The sequence below is a fragment of the Salmo salar genome, chromosome ssa01 (assembly GCF_905237065.1).
Source record: "Salmo salar chromosome ssa01, Ssal_v3.1, whole genome shotgun sequence".
Lineage (NCBI taxonomy): Eukaryota > Metazoa > Chordata > Actinopteri > Salmoniformes > Salmonidae > Salmo > Salmo salar.
The window spans coordinates 172,075,356-172,093,808 of NC_059442.1; the positions used below are offsets into that span (position 1 = coordinate 172,075,356).

Consider the following 18,453-nt stretch of genomic DNA (forward strand, 5'->3'; position numbering starts at 1 on the left):
AGCCCAACTCTCCTAGCTGGCTGGGCAGGCTACCAGGAAAGTTTGGTCAGTATTTTTCCAGCAGCAGCAGCAGCAGCTCTGTTTAAATGAGAATGTATTTTTATATTACACAATTCACTTTCCTCACCACCACTATTACAACGCTGGTTTGATGCCCTGATACAGTTGTAATACCTAACAACACAGTACAGTCATAGAGGACCAGTCATGTGATCTGTGATTAGCTGTAGAGGACCAGTCATGTGATCTGTGATTAGCTGTAGAGCACCAGTCATGTGATCTGTGATTAGCTGTAGAGGACCAGTCATGTGATCTGTGATTAGCTGTAGAGGACCAGTCATGTGATCTGTGATTAGCTGTAGAGCACCAGTCATGTGATCTGCGATTAGCTGTAGAGGACCAGTCATGTGATCTGTGATTAGCTGTAGAGGACCAGTCATGTGATCTGTGATTAGCTGTAGAGGACCAGTCATGTGATCTGCGATTAGCTGTAGAGGACCAGTCATGTGATCTGCGATTAGCTGTAGAGGACCAGTCATGTGATCTGTGTTAGGTGGTATTCTCTGGTCAGAAGTAGTGCACTATGTTGGGTGGTATTCTCTGGTCAGAAGTAGTGCACTATGTTAGGTGGTATTCTCTGGTCAGAAGTAGTGCACTATGTTAGGTGGTATTCTCTGGTCAGAAGTAGTGCACTATGTTAGGTGGTATTCTCTGGTCAGAAGTAGTGCACTATGTTGGGTGGTATCCTCTGGTCAGAAGTAGTGCACTATGTAGGGTGGTATTCTCTGGTCAGAAGTAGTGCACTATGTTGGGTGGTATTCTCTGGTCAGAAGTAGTGCACTATGTTGGGTGGTATTCTCTGGTCAGAAGTAGTGCACTATGTTGGGTGGTATCCTCTGGTCAGAAGTAGTGCACTATGTTGGGTGGTATTTAGGACACATCCAACTACTAAAGCTTTTTGTTCTTCATGTTTCCTGCTTCTAGGACCCAAGCCTGCCCAATGGGACACCGGTGGAGACATCGAGTCCCTCGTCCTCGTCTTCCCTCCTGAACCGCCTGCAGCTGGATGACGACCCGGATGTTGAAACACGTGACCTTTTCGTCACCGTGGACGACCCGAAGAAACACGTCTCCACCATGGAGACCTACATCACCTACAGAGTGGTCACTAAGGTAGGCAGGGTCCTCTCGCTGTCTCTCAGTTCCATGGAGACCTACATCACCTACAGAGTGGTCACTAAGGTAGGCAGGGTCCTCTCGCTGTCTCTCAGTTCCATGGAGACCTACATCACCTACAGAGTGGTCACTAAGGTAGGCAGGGTCCTCTCGCTGTCTCTCAGTTCCATGGAGACCTACATCACCTACAGAGTGGTCACTAAGGTAGGCAGGGTCCTCTCGCTGTCTCTCAGTTCCATGGAGACTGTGTCTATGTGACAGCTGTCTGTTTCCGTCTGGAGGACACGTGAAGCTGAAGTCACCCAGGAAGGCAGATCTGGAAAACACTACCTGTCATGTGGAGGGGAAAATGCAGCATCCGCCCCAACCTTTACATTCATAAAGCTTTCTTGTTGTTAGAGTTCTGTGTTTATTCTGTCATCAAACAGACCAACTTAGCCTGAGGCTGGAGCAACACCGTGTTGTTGTCTCTCACTTCTCGCTCATCCCCCTCCTCACCCCTCCTCACCCCTCTTCACCCCTCCTCACCCCTCTTTATCTCTCCTCACCCCTCTTCACCTCTCCTCACCCCTCTTCACCTCTCCTCACCCCTCCTCACCCCTCTTTATCTCTCCTCACCCCTCTTCACCTCTCCTCACCCCTCTTCACCTCTCCTCACCCCTCCTCACCCCTCTTCATCTCTCCTCACCCCTCTTCACCTCTCCTCACCCCTCTTCACCTCTCCTCACCCCTCCTCACCCCTCTTCATCTCTCCTCACCCCTCTTCACCTCTCCTCACCCCTCTTTACCTCTCCTCACCCCTCCTCACCCCTCTTTATCTCTCCTCACCCCTCTTCACCTCTCCTCACCCCTCCTCACCCCTCTTCACCTCTCCTCACCCCTCTTCATCTCTCCTCACCCCTCTTCACCTCTCCTCACCCCTCTTTACCTCTCCTCACCCCTCCTCACCCCTCTTTATCTCTCCTCACCCCTCTTCACCTCTCCTCACCCCCTCCTCACCCCTCTTCACCTCTCCTCACCCCTCTTCATCTCTCCTCACCTCTCCTCACCTCTCCTCACCCCTCCTCACCCCTCTTCACCTCTCCTCACCCCTCTTCACCTCTCCTCACCCCTCCTCACCCCTCTTCACCTCTCCTCACCCCTCTTCACCCCTCCTCACCCCTCTTCACCTCTCCTCACCCCTCTTCACCTCTCCTCACCCCTCTTCACCTCTCCTCACCCCTCCTCACCCCTCTTTATCTCTCCTCACCCCTCTTCACCTCTCCTCACCCCTCTTCACCCCTCTTTATCTCTCCTCACCCCTCCTCACCTCTCTTCACCTCTCCTCACCCCTCTTTACCTCTCCTCACCCTCTCTACCTTTTCCTCACCCCTCTTTACCTCTCCTCACCCCTCTTCACCTCTCCTCACCTCTCCTCACCCCTCTTTACCTCTCCTCACCCCTCTTCACCTCTCCTCACCTCTCCTCACCCCTCCTCACCCCTCTTCACCTCTCCTCACCTCTCTTCACCTCTCCTCACCCCTCTTTACCTCTCCTCACCCTCTCTACCTTTTCCTCACCCCTCTTTACCTCTCCTCACCCCTCTTCACCCCTCCTCACCCCTCTTTACCTCTCCTCACCCCTCTTCACCTCTCCTCACCTCTCCTCACCCCTCTTCACCCCTCCTCACCCCTCTTTACCCCTCTTCACCCCTCTTCACCTCTCCTCACCTCTCCTCACCCCTCTTCACCCCTCCTCACCCCTCTTTACCTCTCCTCACCCCTCTTCACCTCTCCTCACCCCTCTTCACCTCTCCTCACCTCTCCTCACCCCTCTTTACCTCTCCTCACCCCTCTTCACCTCTCCTCACCTCTCCTCACCCCTCTTTACCTCTCCTCACCCCTCTTAACCTCTCCTCACCCCTCTTCACCTCTCCTCACCTCTCTTCACCTCTCCTCACCCCTCTTTACCTCTCCTCACCCCTCTTTACCTCTCCTCACCCCTCTTTACCTCTCCTCACCCCTCTTTACCTCTCCTCACCTCTCCTCACCCCTCTTTACCTCTCCTCACCCCTCTTCACCTCTCCTCACCTCTCCTCACCCCTCTTTATCTCTCCTCACCCCTCTTTACCTCTCCTCACCCCTCTTTACCTCTCCTCACCTCTCCTCACCCCTCTTTACCTCTCCTCACCCCTCCTCACCCCTCTTTACCTCTCCTCACCCCTCTTCACCTCTCCTCACCCCTCTTTACCCCTCTTCACCCCTCCTCACCCCTCTTTACCCCTCCTCACCTCTCCTCACCCCTCTTTACCTCTCCTCACCCCTCTTTACCTCTCCTCACCTCTCTTCACCTCTCCTCACCCCTCTTTACCCCTCTTCACCCCTCCTCACCCCTCTTTACCCCTCTTCACCTCTCCTCACCCCTCCTCACCTCTCCTCACCCCTCCTCACCTCTCTTCACCCCTCTTTACCCCTCCTCACCCCTCTTCACCCCTCTTCACCCCTCTTTACCCCTCCTCACCCCTCCTCACCCCTCTTCACCCCTCTTCACCCCTCTTCACCTCTCCTCACCCCTCTTTACCTCTCCTCACCCCTCCTCACCCCTCTTTACCTCTCCTCACCCCTCTTTACCTCTCCTCACCCCTCCTCACCCCTCTTTACCTCTCCTCACCCCTCCTCACCCCTCCTCACCCCTCTTCACCTCTCCTCACCCCTCCTCACCCCTCTTTACCTCTCCTCACCTCTCCTCACCCCTCTTTACCTCTCCTCACCCCTCTTTACCTCTCCTCACCCCTCCTCACCCCTCTTTACCTCTCCTCACCCCTCTTTACCTCTCCTCACCCCTCCTCACCCCTCTTTACCTCTCCTCACCTCTCCTCACCCCTCCTCACCTCTCTTCACCTCTCCTCACCCCTCTTTACCCCTCTTCACCCCTCCTCACCCCTCTTTACCCCTCTTCACCTCTCCTCACCCCTCCTCACCTCTCCTCACCCCTCCTCACCTCTCTTCACCTCTCCTCACCCCTCTTTACCTCTCCTCACCCTCTCTACCTTTTCCTCACCCCTCTTTACCTCTCCTCACCCCTCTTCACCTCTCCTCACCTCTCCTCACCCCTCTTTACCTCTCCTCACCCCTCTTCACCTCTCCTCACCTCTCCTCACCCCTCCTCACCCCTCTTCACCTCTCCTCACCTCTCTTCACCTCTCCTCACCCCTCTTTACCTCTCCTCACCCTCTACCTTTTCCTCACCCCTCTTTACCTCTCCTCACCCCTCTTCACCCCTCCTCACCCCTCTTTACCTCTCCTCACCCCTCTTCACCTCTCCTCACCTCTCCTCACCCCTCTTCACCCCTCCTCACCCCTCTTTACCTCTCCTCACCCCTCTTCACCTCTCCTCACCTCTCCTCACCCCTCTTCACCCCTCCTCACCCCTCTTTACCTCTCCTCACCCCTCTTCACCTCTCCTCACCCCTCTTCACCCCTCTTCACCTCTCCTCACCTCTCCTCACCCCTCTTTACCTCTCCTCACCCCTCTTCACCTCTCCTCACCCCTCTTTACCTCTCCTCACCCCTCTTCACCTCTCCTCACCCCTCTTCACCTCTCCTCACCTCTCTTCACCTCTCCTCACCCCTCTTTACCTCTCCTCACCCCCTCTTTACCTCTCCTCACCCCTCTTTACCTCTCCTCACCTCTCCTCACCCCTCTTTACCTCTCCTCACCCCTCTTCACCTCTCCTCACCTCTCCTCACCCCTCTTTATCTCTCCTCACCCCTCTTTACCTCTCCTCACCCCTCTTTACCTCTCCTCACCTCTCCTCACCCCTCTTTACCTCTCCTCACCCCTCCTCACCCCTCTTTACCTCTCCTCACCCCTCTTTACCTCTCCTCACCCCTCTTTACCCCTCTTCACCTCTCCTCACCCCTCTTTACCCCTCTTCACCCCTCCTCACCCCTCTTTACCCCTCCTCACCTCTCCTCACCCCTCTTTACCTCTCCTCACCCCTCTTTACCTCTCCTCACCTCTCTTCACCTCTCCTCACCCCTCTTTACCCCTCTTCACCCCTCCTCACCCCTCTTTACCCCTCTTCACCTCTCCTCACCCCTCCTCACCTCTCCTCACCCCTCCTCACCTCTCTTCACCCCTCTTTACCCCTCCTCACCCCTCCTCACCCCTCTTCACCCCTCTTCACCCCTCTTCACCCCTCTTCACCCCTCTTCACCTCTCCTCACCCCTCTTTACCTCTCCTCACCCCTCCTCACCCCTCTTTACCTCTCCTCACCCCTCTTTACCTCTCCTCACCCCTCCTCACCCCTCTTTACCTCTCCTCACCCCTCTTTACCTCTCCTCACCTCTTCCCCTCCTCACCCCTCTTCACCTCTCCTCACCCCTCCTCACCCCTCTTTACCTCTCCTCATCTCTCCTCACCCCTCTTTACCTCTCCTCACCCCTCTTTACCTCTCCTCACCCCTCCTCACCCCTCTTTACCTCTCCTCACCCCTCCCTCTCCTCACCCCTCCTCACCCCTCTTTACCTCTCCTCACCTCTCCTCACCCCTCCTCACCTCTCTTCACCTCTCCTCACCCCTCTTTACCCCTCTTCACCCCTCCTCACCCCTCTTTACCCCTCTTCACCTCTCCTCACCCCTCCTCACCTCTCCTCACCCCTCCTCACCTCTCTTCACCCCTCTTTACCCCTCCTGACCCCTCTTTACCCCTCCTCACCCCTCTTTACCCCTCCTCACCCCTCTTCACCCCTCTTCACCCCTCCTCACCCCTCTTTACCCCTCCTCACCCCTCTTCACCCCTCTTCACCCCTCTTTACCCCTCCTCACCCCTCCTCACCCCTCCTCACCCCTCCTCACCCCTCTTCACCCCTCTTTACCCCTCCTCACCCCTCTTCACCCCTCCTCACCCCTCTTTACCCCTCCTCACCCCTCTTCACCCCTCCTCACCCCTCTTTACCCCTCCTCACCCCTCTTTACCCCTCCTCACCCCTCTTCACCCCTCCTCACCCCTCTTCACCCCTCTTCACCCCTCCTCACCCCTCCTCACCCCTCTTCACCCCTCTTTACCCCTCCTCACCCCTCTTCACCCCTCCTCACCCCTCTTTACCCCTCCTCACCCCTCTTTACCCCTCCTCACCCCTCTTTACCCCTCTTCACCCCTCTTCACCCCTCTTTACCCCTCCTCACCCCTCCTCACCCCTCTTCACCCCTCCTCACCCCTCTTTACCTCTCCTCACCCCTCCTCACCCCTCCTCACCCCTCTTCACCCCTCCTCATGTGGAGTATTATTATGGGATATTCTGTTCTAGTGCTGAATCAGAATGTCCTGTCCCCATGGTAATGGGTTCAGGGTCCGTCAGAACAACAGCTTGGTTCTGTGTCCCAAATGGCATCCTATTCCCTTTTATAGTGGGCAACTTTTGACCAGGGTCCATAGGGAGACCCATAGGACTCTGGTCAAAAGTAGTGCACTATATAGGGAACGGGGCGCCATTTGGGACGAAGACAGTAATCACAGTCCAGAGGACAGATATGGGACTAGAGTAGATGGACTGTATCATGGCAAACGTCCAGTGTTTGTGATAAGGGTCGTATGCATGGCAGCGTTGGATAACTGTCTCATTATAAACCCGGCCAATGATTGAGGGTTTTTGTTTAGTTGTGTTTACGTTGTCTGAGAATAAGAGCTTGATCCTTGGCTGATTAGAGTTACCCTGGTTACCCCGGTTACCCTGGTTACCCCGGTTACCCCGGTTACGCCAGACTGAATGCTGCTCTGTGAAGTGAAACAACGGTGAACACAGTGACCAGTGTGGTTTAACCAGGCCAGGAGGAAGAGCCATTCCTAACCAATGGGGATTCTAGCCCAGATATTGTGTTAGTGTTGTCACGATACCAGAATTTTGACTTGGATGCTGATAACCGGGTTTAGTGACAAAATACTCAATACCGAAACGATACTCAATACTGTATACTGCTGTAATACACACACTTTACTATGTAATACTATAGTAATAGTGTATACTGCTGTAATACATACACTTTACTATGTAATACTATAGCAGTAATACTGTACACTGATGTAATACACACACTTTACTATGTAATAATATAGTAATAGTGTATACTGATGTAATACACACACTTTACTATGTAATACTATAGTAATAGTGTATACTGATGTAATACACACACTTTACTATGTAATACTATAGTAATAGTGTATACTGATGTAATACACACACTTTACTATGTAATACTATGGCAGTAATTCTGTACACTGCTGTAATACACACACTTTACTATGTAATACTGTACACTGCCGTAGGGACGGGGGGAGAGTATGATAGTGAGGAGATTACTAAGTCATCCATTAACCAAGGGTCCACTCTGCCCGCTGAGCTGGAGAAAACACATGGTGGAACCGGTTCCATTAACCAAGGGTCCACTCTGCACGCTGAGCTGGAGAAAACACATGGTGGAACCGGTTCCATTAACCAAGGGTCCACTCTGCCCGCTGAGCTGGAGAAAACACATGGTGGAACACGTGGAACCGGTTCCATTAACCAAGGGTCCACTCTGCACGCTGAGCTGGAGAAAACACATGGTGGAACCGGTTCCATTAACCAAGGGTCCACTCTGCCCGCTGAGCTGGAGAAAACACACGGTGGAACACGTGGAACCGGTTCCATTAACCAAGGGTCCACTCTGCCCGCTGAGCTGGAGAAAACACACGGTGGAACACGTGGAACCGGTTCCATTACATGGCTACCTATTACCACCATACCATATTACCACCATACCATATTACCACCATACCATATTACCACCATACCATATCACCACCATACCATATTATCACCATACCATATTACCACCATACCATATTACCACCATACCATATTACCACATTATCATACCAATATACCATATTATCACCATACCATATTACCATCATACCGTATTGTCACCATACCATATTACCACCATACCATATTACCACCATACCATATTATCACCATACCATATTACCACCATACCATATTACCACCATACTATATTATCACCATACCATATTACCACCATACCATATTCTCACCATACCATATTCTCACCATACCATATTCTCACCATACCATATTATCACCATACCATATTATCACCATACTGAGGGACCTCACCATACCATATTACCACTTTACTCTAATGCCGATTCAATATGTATAGAATTACCAAGGACCTCACAATAAATTAAATTAATAAATTGAAGAGACATGGCAGAAAGGCAGAGCGGAAGTGGAGATAGTCAAAGTTGCAGGTCCTGTATGATATTCTGAGAGATCAACTTGGCATATATAGGAAGGCAATTAGAAATGCAGCCTGGCACATTTTTTAAACTTAATCACTAATGATCAGAATAATCTGAGAGTGCTCTTCTTAAACGTTGATGGCCTGATAAATCCTACCCCTACAAACCTATGTGAACTTTCCTCCACATCTAAATTATGTTTTAGTGCTAACTCCACGACAGCACGGAGATAGCCTTAGTTAAAGTGGTCAGTTATCTTTTTATTTATTTAACCTTTTGTTTAACTAGGCAAGTCAGTTAACTTCTTGCGGATTAGTGGGACGCTACCGTCCAATTTCAACAATTTACGGTGAAATTGCAGAGTGCCAAATTCAAATTAAATTACTATAAATATTAAACTTTCATGAAATCACAAGTACAATACATCAAAATAAAGCTTAACTTGTTGTTAATCCAGCCGCCGTGTCAGATTTCAAAAAGGCTTTACGGCGAAAGCAAACCATGCGATTATCTAAGGACAGCGCCCAGCACACAAATGCATAACAAATCATTTTCAACCAGGGAGTTGCGACACGAAAGTCAGAAATAGCGATATAATATATGTCTTACCTTTTGAAGATCTTCTTCTGTTGGCACTCCTAAAGGTCCCAGTTACATAACAAATGGTCCTTTTGTTCGATAATGTCCTTCTTTATATCCATAATAACTCAGTTTAGCAATAATCCACTCAGTTTCCCTCCTTCAAAATGCATACAAAATGAATCCCAAACGTTACCAATAAACTTTTCCAAACAAGTCAATCAACATTTCTAATCAAACAATAGGTACCCTAATACGCAAATAAACTATAAAATTTAAGACGGAGAATCGTTATTGTCTTTACAGGAGAAAAATACCAAAGAACGCGCTCTCATTCACGCGCTTGGAAACACTACAGCCAAAATGGGAGCCACCTAGAAAAAATACAATTTCTGGCTCATTTTTCCAAAAACCAGCCTGAAACTGGACGCTTGCGTCCCACCTACTCAACAGCCAGTGTAATCCCGTGGCGCGATATTCAAATACCTCAAAAATGCAAAAACTTCAATTTTTCAAACATATGACTATTTTACACCATTTTAAAGACAAGACTCTCGTTAATCTAACCACACTGTCCGATTTCAAAAATGCTTTACAACGAAAGCAAAACATTAGATTATGTCAGCAGAGTACCCAGCCAGAAATAATCAGACACCCATTTTTCAAGCTAGCATATAATGTCACATAAACCCAAACCACAGCTAAATGCAGCACTAACCTTTGATGATCTTCATCAGATGACACTCCTAGGACATTATGTTATACAATACATGCATGTTTTGTTCAATCAAGTTCATATTTATATCAAAAACCAGCTTTTTATATTAGCATGTGACTAGCATGTGACTAGCATTTCCACCGAACACTGCCGGTGAATTTACTAAATTACTCACGATAAACGTTCACAAAAAAGATAACAATTATTTTAAGAATTATAGATACAGAACTCCTCTATGCACTCTATGTCCGATTTTAAAATAGCTTTTCGGTGAAAGCACATGTTGCAATATTCTCAGTAGATAGCCCGGCATCACAGGGCTAGCTATTTAGACACCCAGCAAGTTTAGCACTCACCAAAGTCAGATTTACTATAACAAAAATGTTATTACCTTTGCTGTTCTTCGTCAGAATGCACTCCCAGGACTTCTACTTCAATAACAAATGTTGGTTTGGTCCCAAATAATCCATTGTTATATCCAAATAGCGGCGTTTTGTTCGTGCGTTCAAGACACTATCCGAAAGGGTAAATAAGGGTGACGAGCATGGCGCATTTCGTGACAAAAAAATTCTAAATATTCCATTACCGTACTTCGAAGCATGTCAACCGCTGTTTAAAATCAATTTTTATGCCATTTTTCTCGTAAAAAAGCGATAATATTCTGACCGGGAATCTGCGTTTAGGTAAAAAGAGGAAAGAAAATAAAGCACGGGGTCGAGTCGTGCACGCGCCTAAGCCCATTGTCCTCTGATCGGCCACTTGCCAAACGCGATAATGTGTTTCAGCCAGAGGCTGCCTCGATATCATTCAGCTTTTTCCCGGGCTCTGAGAGCCTATAGGAGCCGTAGGAAGTGTCACGTTACAGCAAAGATCCTCAGTCTTCAATAAAAAGAGCCAAGATGAACAACAACTTGTCAGACAGGCCACTTCCTGTTCAGAATCTTCTCAGGTTTTTGCCTGCCATATGAGTTCTGTTATACTCACAGACACCATTCAAACAGTTTTAGAAACTTTAGGGTGTTTTCTATCCAAAGCCAATAATTATATGGATATTCTAGTTACTGGGCAGGAGTAGTAACCAGATTAAATCGGGTACGTTTTTTATCCGGCCGTGTCAATACTGCCCCCTAGCCCTAACAGGTTAAGTTTAATGCTTCAGACAAGCTCAGTGCATATAGTTGATTTGATTAAAACACATAGGATGTGTCTATATATGGAAAAATACACAACAACAAAAACTTGATCTACCAAGATTTTGTTTTTAGCCGGGGACCCTACGGTACTCTTGGATTTAACCATTTAGCCGGGGACAGCCCTACGGTGCTCTTGGATTTAACCATTTAGCCGGGGACAGCCCTAAGGTACTCTTGGATTTAACCATTTAGCCGGGGACAGCCCTACGGTACTCTTGGATTTAACCATTTAGCCGGGGACAGCCCTACGGTGCTCTTGGATTTAACCATTTAGCCGGGGACAGCCCTACGGTGCTCTTGGATTTAACCATTTAGCCGGGGACAGCCCTACGGTGCTCTTGGATTTAACCATTTAGCCGGGGACAGCCCCTACGGTGCTCTTGGATTTAACCATTTAGCCGGGGACAGCCCCTACGGTGCTCTTGGATTTAACCATTTAGCCGGGGACAGCCCTACGGTGCTCTTGGATTTAACCATTTAGCCGGGGACAGCCCTACGGTGCTCTTGGATTTAACCATTTAGCCGGGGACAGCCCTACGGTGCTCTTGGATTTAACCATTTAGCCGGGGACAGCCCTACGGTGCTCTTGGATTTAACCATTTAGCCGGGGACAGCCCTACGGTGCTCTTGGATTTAACCATTTAGCCGGGGACAGCCCTACGGTGCTCTTGGATTTAACCATTTAGCCGGGGACAGCCCTACAGTGCTCTTGGATTTAACCATTTAGCCGGGGACAGCCCTACGGTGCTCTTGGATTTAACCATTTAGCCGGGGACAGCCCTACGGTGCTCTTGGATTTAACCATTTAGCCGGGGACAGCCCTACGGTACTCTTGGATTTAAGTACGACCTCTCTGGTCCAGTTCTAATTTGGTTTAGGACCCATCAATCGTTTTTTTGTCACCCTTGGTGAACATAACTCAACGAAAATACATATCAAATGTGGCTTTCCACAAGGTTCGATTTTGGGTCCGTTACTGTTCAGTTTATTATATATGTTAACCCCTTGGCATCGTTATCAAAAAACTAAAGATTTTCACTGCTAGGAAGAAGATGCTACACAACTTTACATTTTCTGTGTTACCAGAGGATTTTAGCTCCACGGATAAAATTATTAGACCTTATTAGTGATTTAAATCAGTTGGGTAGCTCAACTTCCTCCAGCTAAATCAAGACAATACAAAGGTACTTACTGTTGGAGCCAAAGCACAGAGAGATAATCTGGTCGCACATTTTAATTCACGGGAAATAAAGATAAAACACCAGGTAAAAAAAAAAAAAAAAACCCTAGTTGTTATTTTAGATTCTGAACTCCATTTTGAATTACACATTAGGAATGTGACCAAAATAACTTTTTATCACCTGAGGAACATATTCAAGGTGCAACTGTTTTTACTCAGGCTGGTACAGAGAGACTCATCCATGCTTTTATTACAAGCAGACTTGACTACTGTAATGCTCTCCTGTCTGGTCTACCCAAGAAGGCAATGAGTCAACTACAAAACATACAGAATGCTGCAGCACAGGTACTGACCAAGACCAGATGGAGAGAACACACATTACACCGGTTTTAAGGTCTCTGGCTGCCTGTCAGTTTTACAATTCATTTTAAGATTCTTCTATTGGTTTTTAAATCAATCCACGATTGTTCACCCCAATACATGTCAAACATGCTTTTAAGTTATGTACCCATTAGGTCCCTCAGGTCCTCTGGCACTGGACTTTTAACTATCCCAAAGCCTAGGACCAAGAGGCATGGAGAGACAGCCTTTTAACTATCCCAAAGCCCAGGACCAAGAGGCATGGAGAGAGCAGCCTTTTAACTATCCCAAAGCCTAGGACCAAGAGGCATGGAGAGACAGCCTTTTAACTATCCCAAAGCCCAGGACCAAGAGGCATGGAGAGACAGCCTTTTAACTATCCCAAAGCCCAGGACCAAGAGGCATGGAGAGAGCAGCCTTTAGTTATTATGCCCCCATGCCCTCCATGTCTCTCTCTCTCTCTCCAGACCGGTGGGGTTTGACCGACCACAGTACTCTGAGGGTTAGCGTTAGGTAACACAGTGTAACCCTCCATGTCTCTCTCTCTCTCCAGACAACGCGGGTGGAGTTTGACCTACCAGAGTACTCCGTGAGGAGACGCTACCAGGACTTTGATTGGCTCAGGACCAAGTTGGAGGATAGTCAGCCTACACATCTCATACCAGTAGGTAACCCTGACCTTGACCCTGGACTACACATCTCATACCAGTAGGTGACCCTTAACCCTGACCCTGACCCTAGACTACACATCTCATACCAGTAGGTAACCTTGACCCTGACCCCTGACTCTAGACTCCACATCTCATACCAGTAGGTAACCCTTAACCCCTAACCCTAGACTCCACATCTCATACCAGTAGGTAACCCTTAACCCCTAACCCTAGACTCCACATCTCATACCAGTAGGTGACCCTGACCCTGACCCTAGACTCCACATCTCATACCAGTAGGTAACCCTTAACCCTTAACCCCTGACCCTAGACTCCACATCTCATACCAGTAGGTGACCCTGACCCTGACCCTAGACTCCACATCTCATACCAGTAGGTAACCCTTAACCCTAACCCTGACCCTAGACTCCACATCTCATACCAGTAGGTAACCCTGACCCTGACCCTAGACTCCACATCTCATACCAGTAGGTAACCCTTAACCCTTAACCCCTGACCCTAGACTACACATCTCATACCAGTAGGTAACCCTTAACCCCTGACCCTAGACTCCACATCTCATACCAGTAGGTAACCCTTAACCCCTAACCCTAGACTACACATCTCATACCAGTAGGTAACCCTTAACCCCTAACCCTAGACTACACATCTCATACCAGTAGGTAACCCTTAACCCCTGACCCTAGACTACACATCTCATACCAGTAGGTTACCCTGACCCTGACCCTAGACTCCACATCTCATACCAGTAGGTAACCCTTAACCCCTGACCCTAGACTACACATCTCATACCAGTAGGTAACCCTTAACCCCTGACCCTGACCCTAGACTACACATCTCATACCAGTAGGTAACCCTTAACCCCTGACCCTGACCCTAGACTCCACATCTCATACCAGTAGGTAACCCTTAACCCCTGACCCTAGACTCCACATCTCATACCAGTAGGTAACCCTTAACCCCTAACCCTAGACTACACATCTCATACCAGTAGGTAACCCTTAACCCCTGACCCTGACCCTAGACTACACATCTCATACCAGTAGGTTACCCTGACCCTGACCCTAGACTCCACATCTCATACCAGTAGGTAACCCTTAACCCCTGACCCTAGACTCCACATCTCATACCAGTAGGTAACCCTTAACCCTTAACCCCTAACCCTAGACTCCACATCCGTAACTTAGGTAGTAGTTTAACTGGTTGGCTCTGAACCCCGGTTTCCCTCTTGGAAAACAAACAAACATCTTAAGCATTAGAGAAATTCCCTCTCATGGCGATGCAGATTTTTGACACTCTTACTCAATTAAATGTCAATTTAGGGCTTTATTGACATGGGAAACATATGTTATCATTCCAAAGCAAGTGAACTTGATAATAAATAAAAGTGAAATAAACAATAACAAATGAACAGTAAACATTACGCTCACAAAAGGTCCAAAATAATAATGACATTACAAATGTCATATTATGTCTATATACAGGTTTCTAACGATGTGCGAATAGTTAAAGTGCAAAAGGGAAAATAAATAAACATAAATATGGGTTGTATTTACAACGGTGTTTGTTCTTCACTGGTTGACCTTTTCTTGTGGCAACAGGTCACACATCTTGCTGCTGTGATGGAACACTGTGATATTTCACCCAGTAGATATGGGAGTTTATCAAGATTGGGTTTGTTTTCAAATTTTATATGGGTCTGTATAATCTGAGGGAAATATGTGTCTCTAATATGGTCATACATTTAGCAGGAGGTTAGGAAGTGCAGCTCAGTTTCCACCTCATTTTGTGGTCAGTGTTGCACATATCCTGTCTTCTCTTGAGAGCCAGGTCTGCCTACGGCGGCCTTTCTCAATAGCAAGGCTATGCTCACAGGTCTGACAGAATCTGTGCAGAAGATCTAGGTGCTGCTGTAGGTCCTCCTTGGTTGGGGACAGAAGCACCAGATCATCAGCAAACAGTAGACATTTGACTTCAGATTCTAGTAGGGTGAGGGCCGGGTGCTGCAGACTGTTCCAGTGCCCTCGCCAATTCATTGATATATATGTTGAAGAGGGTGGAGCTTAAGATTCCTGTCTCACCCCACGGCCCTGTGGGAAGAAATGTGTTTTTTGCCAATTTTAACCACACACTTGTTGTTTGTGTATATGGATTTCATAATGTCGTATGTTTTCCCACAACACCACTTTCCATCCATTTGTATAGCAGACCCTCAGACCCTCAGACCCTCAGGCCAAATTGAGTCGAAAGCTTTTTTTGAAATCAACAAAGCATGAGACGACTTTGCCTTTGTTTTGGTTTGTCTGTTTGTCAATTAGGGTGTGCAGGGTGAATTCGTGGTCTGTCGTACGGTAATTTGGTAAAAAGCCAATTTGACATTTGCTCAGTACATTGTTTTCACTGAGGAAATGTACGAGTCTGCTGTTAATGACAATGCAGAGGATTTTCCCAAGGTTGCTGTTGACGCATATCCCACGCTAGTTACTGGGGTCAAATTTGTCTCCACTTTTGTGGATTGGGGTGGTCAGTCATTGGTTCTAAATACTGGGGAAGATGCCAGAGCTGAGGATGATGTTAAAGAGTTTAAGTATATCCAATTGGAATTTGTGGTCTGTATATTTGATCATTTCATTGAGGATACCATCAACACCACAGGCCTTTTTGGGTTGGAGGGTTTGTATTTTGTCCTGCAGCTCATTCAATGTAATTGGAGAATCCAGTGGGTTCTGGTCGTCTTTAATAGTTGATTCTAAGATTTGTATCTGATCATGTATATGTTTACTCTGTCTCTGTCCCCCCCCCACTTAATCTCTATCTCACACTCTTCTCTCGCTCTCTCTCTCTTCGCTCTCTCTCTGTCTCTCTCTGTCTCTCTCTCTCTCTCTGTCTCTCTCTGTCTCTCTCTCTCTCTCGCTCTGTCTCTCTCTCTCTCTCTTCGCTCTGTCTCTCTCTCGCTCTGTCTGTCTCTCTCTCTGTCTCTCTCTGTCTCTCTCTCTCTTCGCTCTCTCTCTGTCTCTCTCTCTCTCTCTCGCTCTGTCTCTCTCTCTCTCTCTTCGCTCTGTCTCTCTCTCGCTCTGTCTGTCTCTCTCTCTGCTCGCTGTCTCTTTGCGCTCTCGCTCTCTCTCGCTCGCTCTCTCTCTCTTCGCTCTCTCTCTGTCTCTCTCTCTCTCTGTCTCTCTCTCTCTCGATCTCTCTCTCTCTCTCTCTCTCTCTGTCTCTCTCTCTCTATCTCTCTCTCTCGCGCCTCGCTCTCTCTCCTGTCTCGATCTCTCTCTCTCTCTCTCTCTCTCTCTCTCTCTCTCTCTCTCTCTCTCTCTGCCCCCCCTCTCTCTCCCTCTCTCTCTCTCTCTCTCTCTCTCTCTCTCTCTCTCTCTCCCCCCCTCTCTCTCTCTCTCTCTCTCTCTCTCTCTTCCCCCCTCTCTCTCTCTCTCTCTCTCTCTCTCTCTCTCTCTCCTGTCTCTCTCTCTCTCCTGTCTCTCTCTCTCTCTCTCTCTCTCTCTCTCTCTCTCTCTCTCTCTGTCTCTCTCTCTCTCTCTCTCTCTCTCTCTCTCTCTCTCTCGCGCCTCTCTCTCTCTCTCTCTCTCTCTCTCTCTGTCTCTCTCTCTCTCTCTCCTGTCTCTCTCTCTCTCTCTCTCTCTCTGCCCCCTCCAGCCCCTCCCAGAGAAGTTTGTGATGAAGGGGGTGGTTGACCGGTTCTCTGAGGAGTTTGTTGAGACGAGAAGGAAGGCTCTGGATAAGTTCCTGAAGAGAGTGGCTGACCATCCTGTCCTGTCGTTCAACGAACACTTCAACTCCTTCCTGTCTGCCAAGGTATGTTAGTAGAGCTCTGCTACCCGAGCCCGACGGGCTCAGACGTTATCGGGTTAGGACCGGTTTTTCATCAATAACTGAGGTATTGGTTAGGACTCTGGTATAATTCAATTGATCACTAACATTTTGAAGCTGAGCCATTTGCTCGTGCTCTGCTGCTCAGTACAGTCATATCTGACTAAGATCGTAACAGAAGTATTTCAACCTCGTCAAATATAAGACAGGAAAGATTATTTGTTAAAAGAAATGTATAATGTTCCTTGAGTTGTCAGAGTTTAGAGTGACCAAAAGTAGCCAATAGCTAACGGCTCTGTCAAGTCTCTTCATTCTTTGAGCAGAGCCAGAGATACATTTAAGAAGATGGGAAATTGTATTTACATTGGGGGGGTTCAGGGAGTCACTGACAGCTACCAGCAGAGAATGGATTTACTAGCAAAGGAAGTTATTTGTGGTTTCGGGCCGGGCCTTAAATTAGGCAGAATCATTCGGGCCTGAGTAGGGTTGGGCTTGAAGGTCACTGGCATGGGTATGGCTCAGGCGTAAAATTCATGCCCATGCAGGGCTCTATAGAGTATGTTAGCATGGGAGGTATTACAATACTGTACATATCTCTCTCTCTCGTAACTCTGTAAATTAAATAAAGTTTTAAGGAGTATCCAATCAAAGTCTTTCGGTGTTAACCTGCGTGTTGTGATGTGCTGTTAACCTGCGTGTTGTTCTGTTAACCTGCGTGTTGTTCTGTTAACCTGCGTGTTGTTCTGTTAACCTGCGTGTTGTGCTGTTAACCTGCGTGTTGTGCTGTTAACCTGCGTGTTGTGCTGTTAACCTGCGTGTTGTTCTGTTAACCTGCGTGTTGTTCTGTTAACCTGCGTGTTGTGCTGTTAACCTGCGTGTTGTGCTGTTAACCTGCGTGTTGTTCTGTTAACCTGCGTGTTGTGCTGTTAACCTGCGTGTTGTGCTGTTAACCTGCGTGTTGTGCTGTTAACCTGCGTGTTGTGCTGTTAACCTGCGTGTTGTTCTGTTAACCTGCGTGTTGTTCTGTTAACCTGCGTGTTGTGCTGTTAACCTGCGTGTTGTTCTGTTAACCTGCGTGTTGTGCTGTTAACCTGCGTGTTGTGTTGTGCTGTTAACCTGCGTGATGTGCTGTTAACCTGCGTGTTGTGCTGTTAACCTGCGTGATGTGTTGTGCTGTTAACCTGCGTGTTGTGCTGTTAACCTGCGTGTTGTGCTGTTAACCTGCGTGTTGTGCTGTTAACCTGCGTGTTGTGCTGTTAACCTGCGTGTTGTGCTGTTAACCTGCGTGTTGTGTTGTGCTGTTAACCTGCGTGATGTGCTGTTAACCTGCGTGTTGTGCTGTTCTGTTAACCTGCGTGTTGTTCTGTTAACCTGCGTGTTGTGTTGTGGTGTTAACCTGCGTGTTGTTCTGTTAACCTGCGTGTTGTGTTGTGCTGTTAACCTGCGTGATGTGCTGTTA

General features: G+C 48.2%; 1 protein-coding gene across 3 annotated transcripts in view; it reads left to right on the plus strand.

Annotated features, from left to right (window-relative positions):
• The window catches only part of LOC106591923 (sorting nexin-30), a 63,608-nt gene that overhangs the window by 23,483 nt on the left and 21,672 nt on the right, over positions 1-18,453 (plus strand). For 2 of the 3 annotated variants that reach the window (XM_045694194.1, XM_045694197.1), the window contains exons 2-4: positions 985-1,173; positions 13,052-13,162; positions 16,821-16,979. In XM_045694194.1, the coding sequence (XP_045550150.1) occupies positions 985-1,173; positions 13,052-13,162; positions 16,821-16,979 (459 nt within the window). The other variant, XM_045694202.1, reaches the window with a different exon arrangement.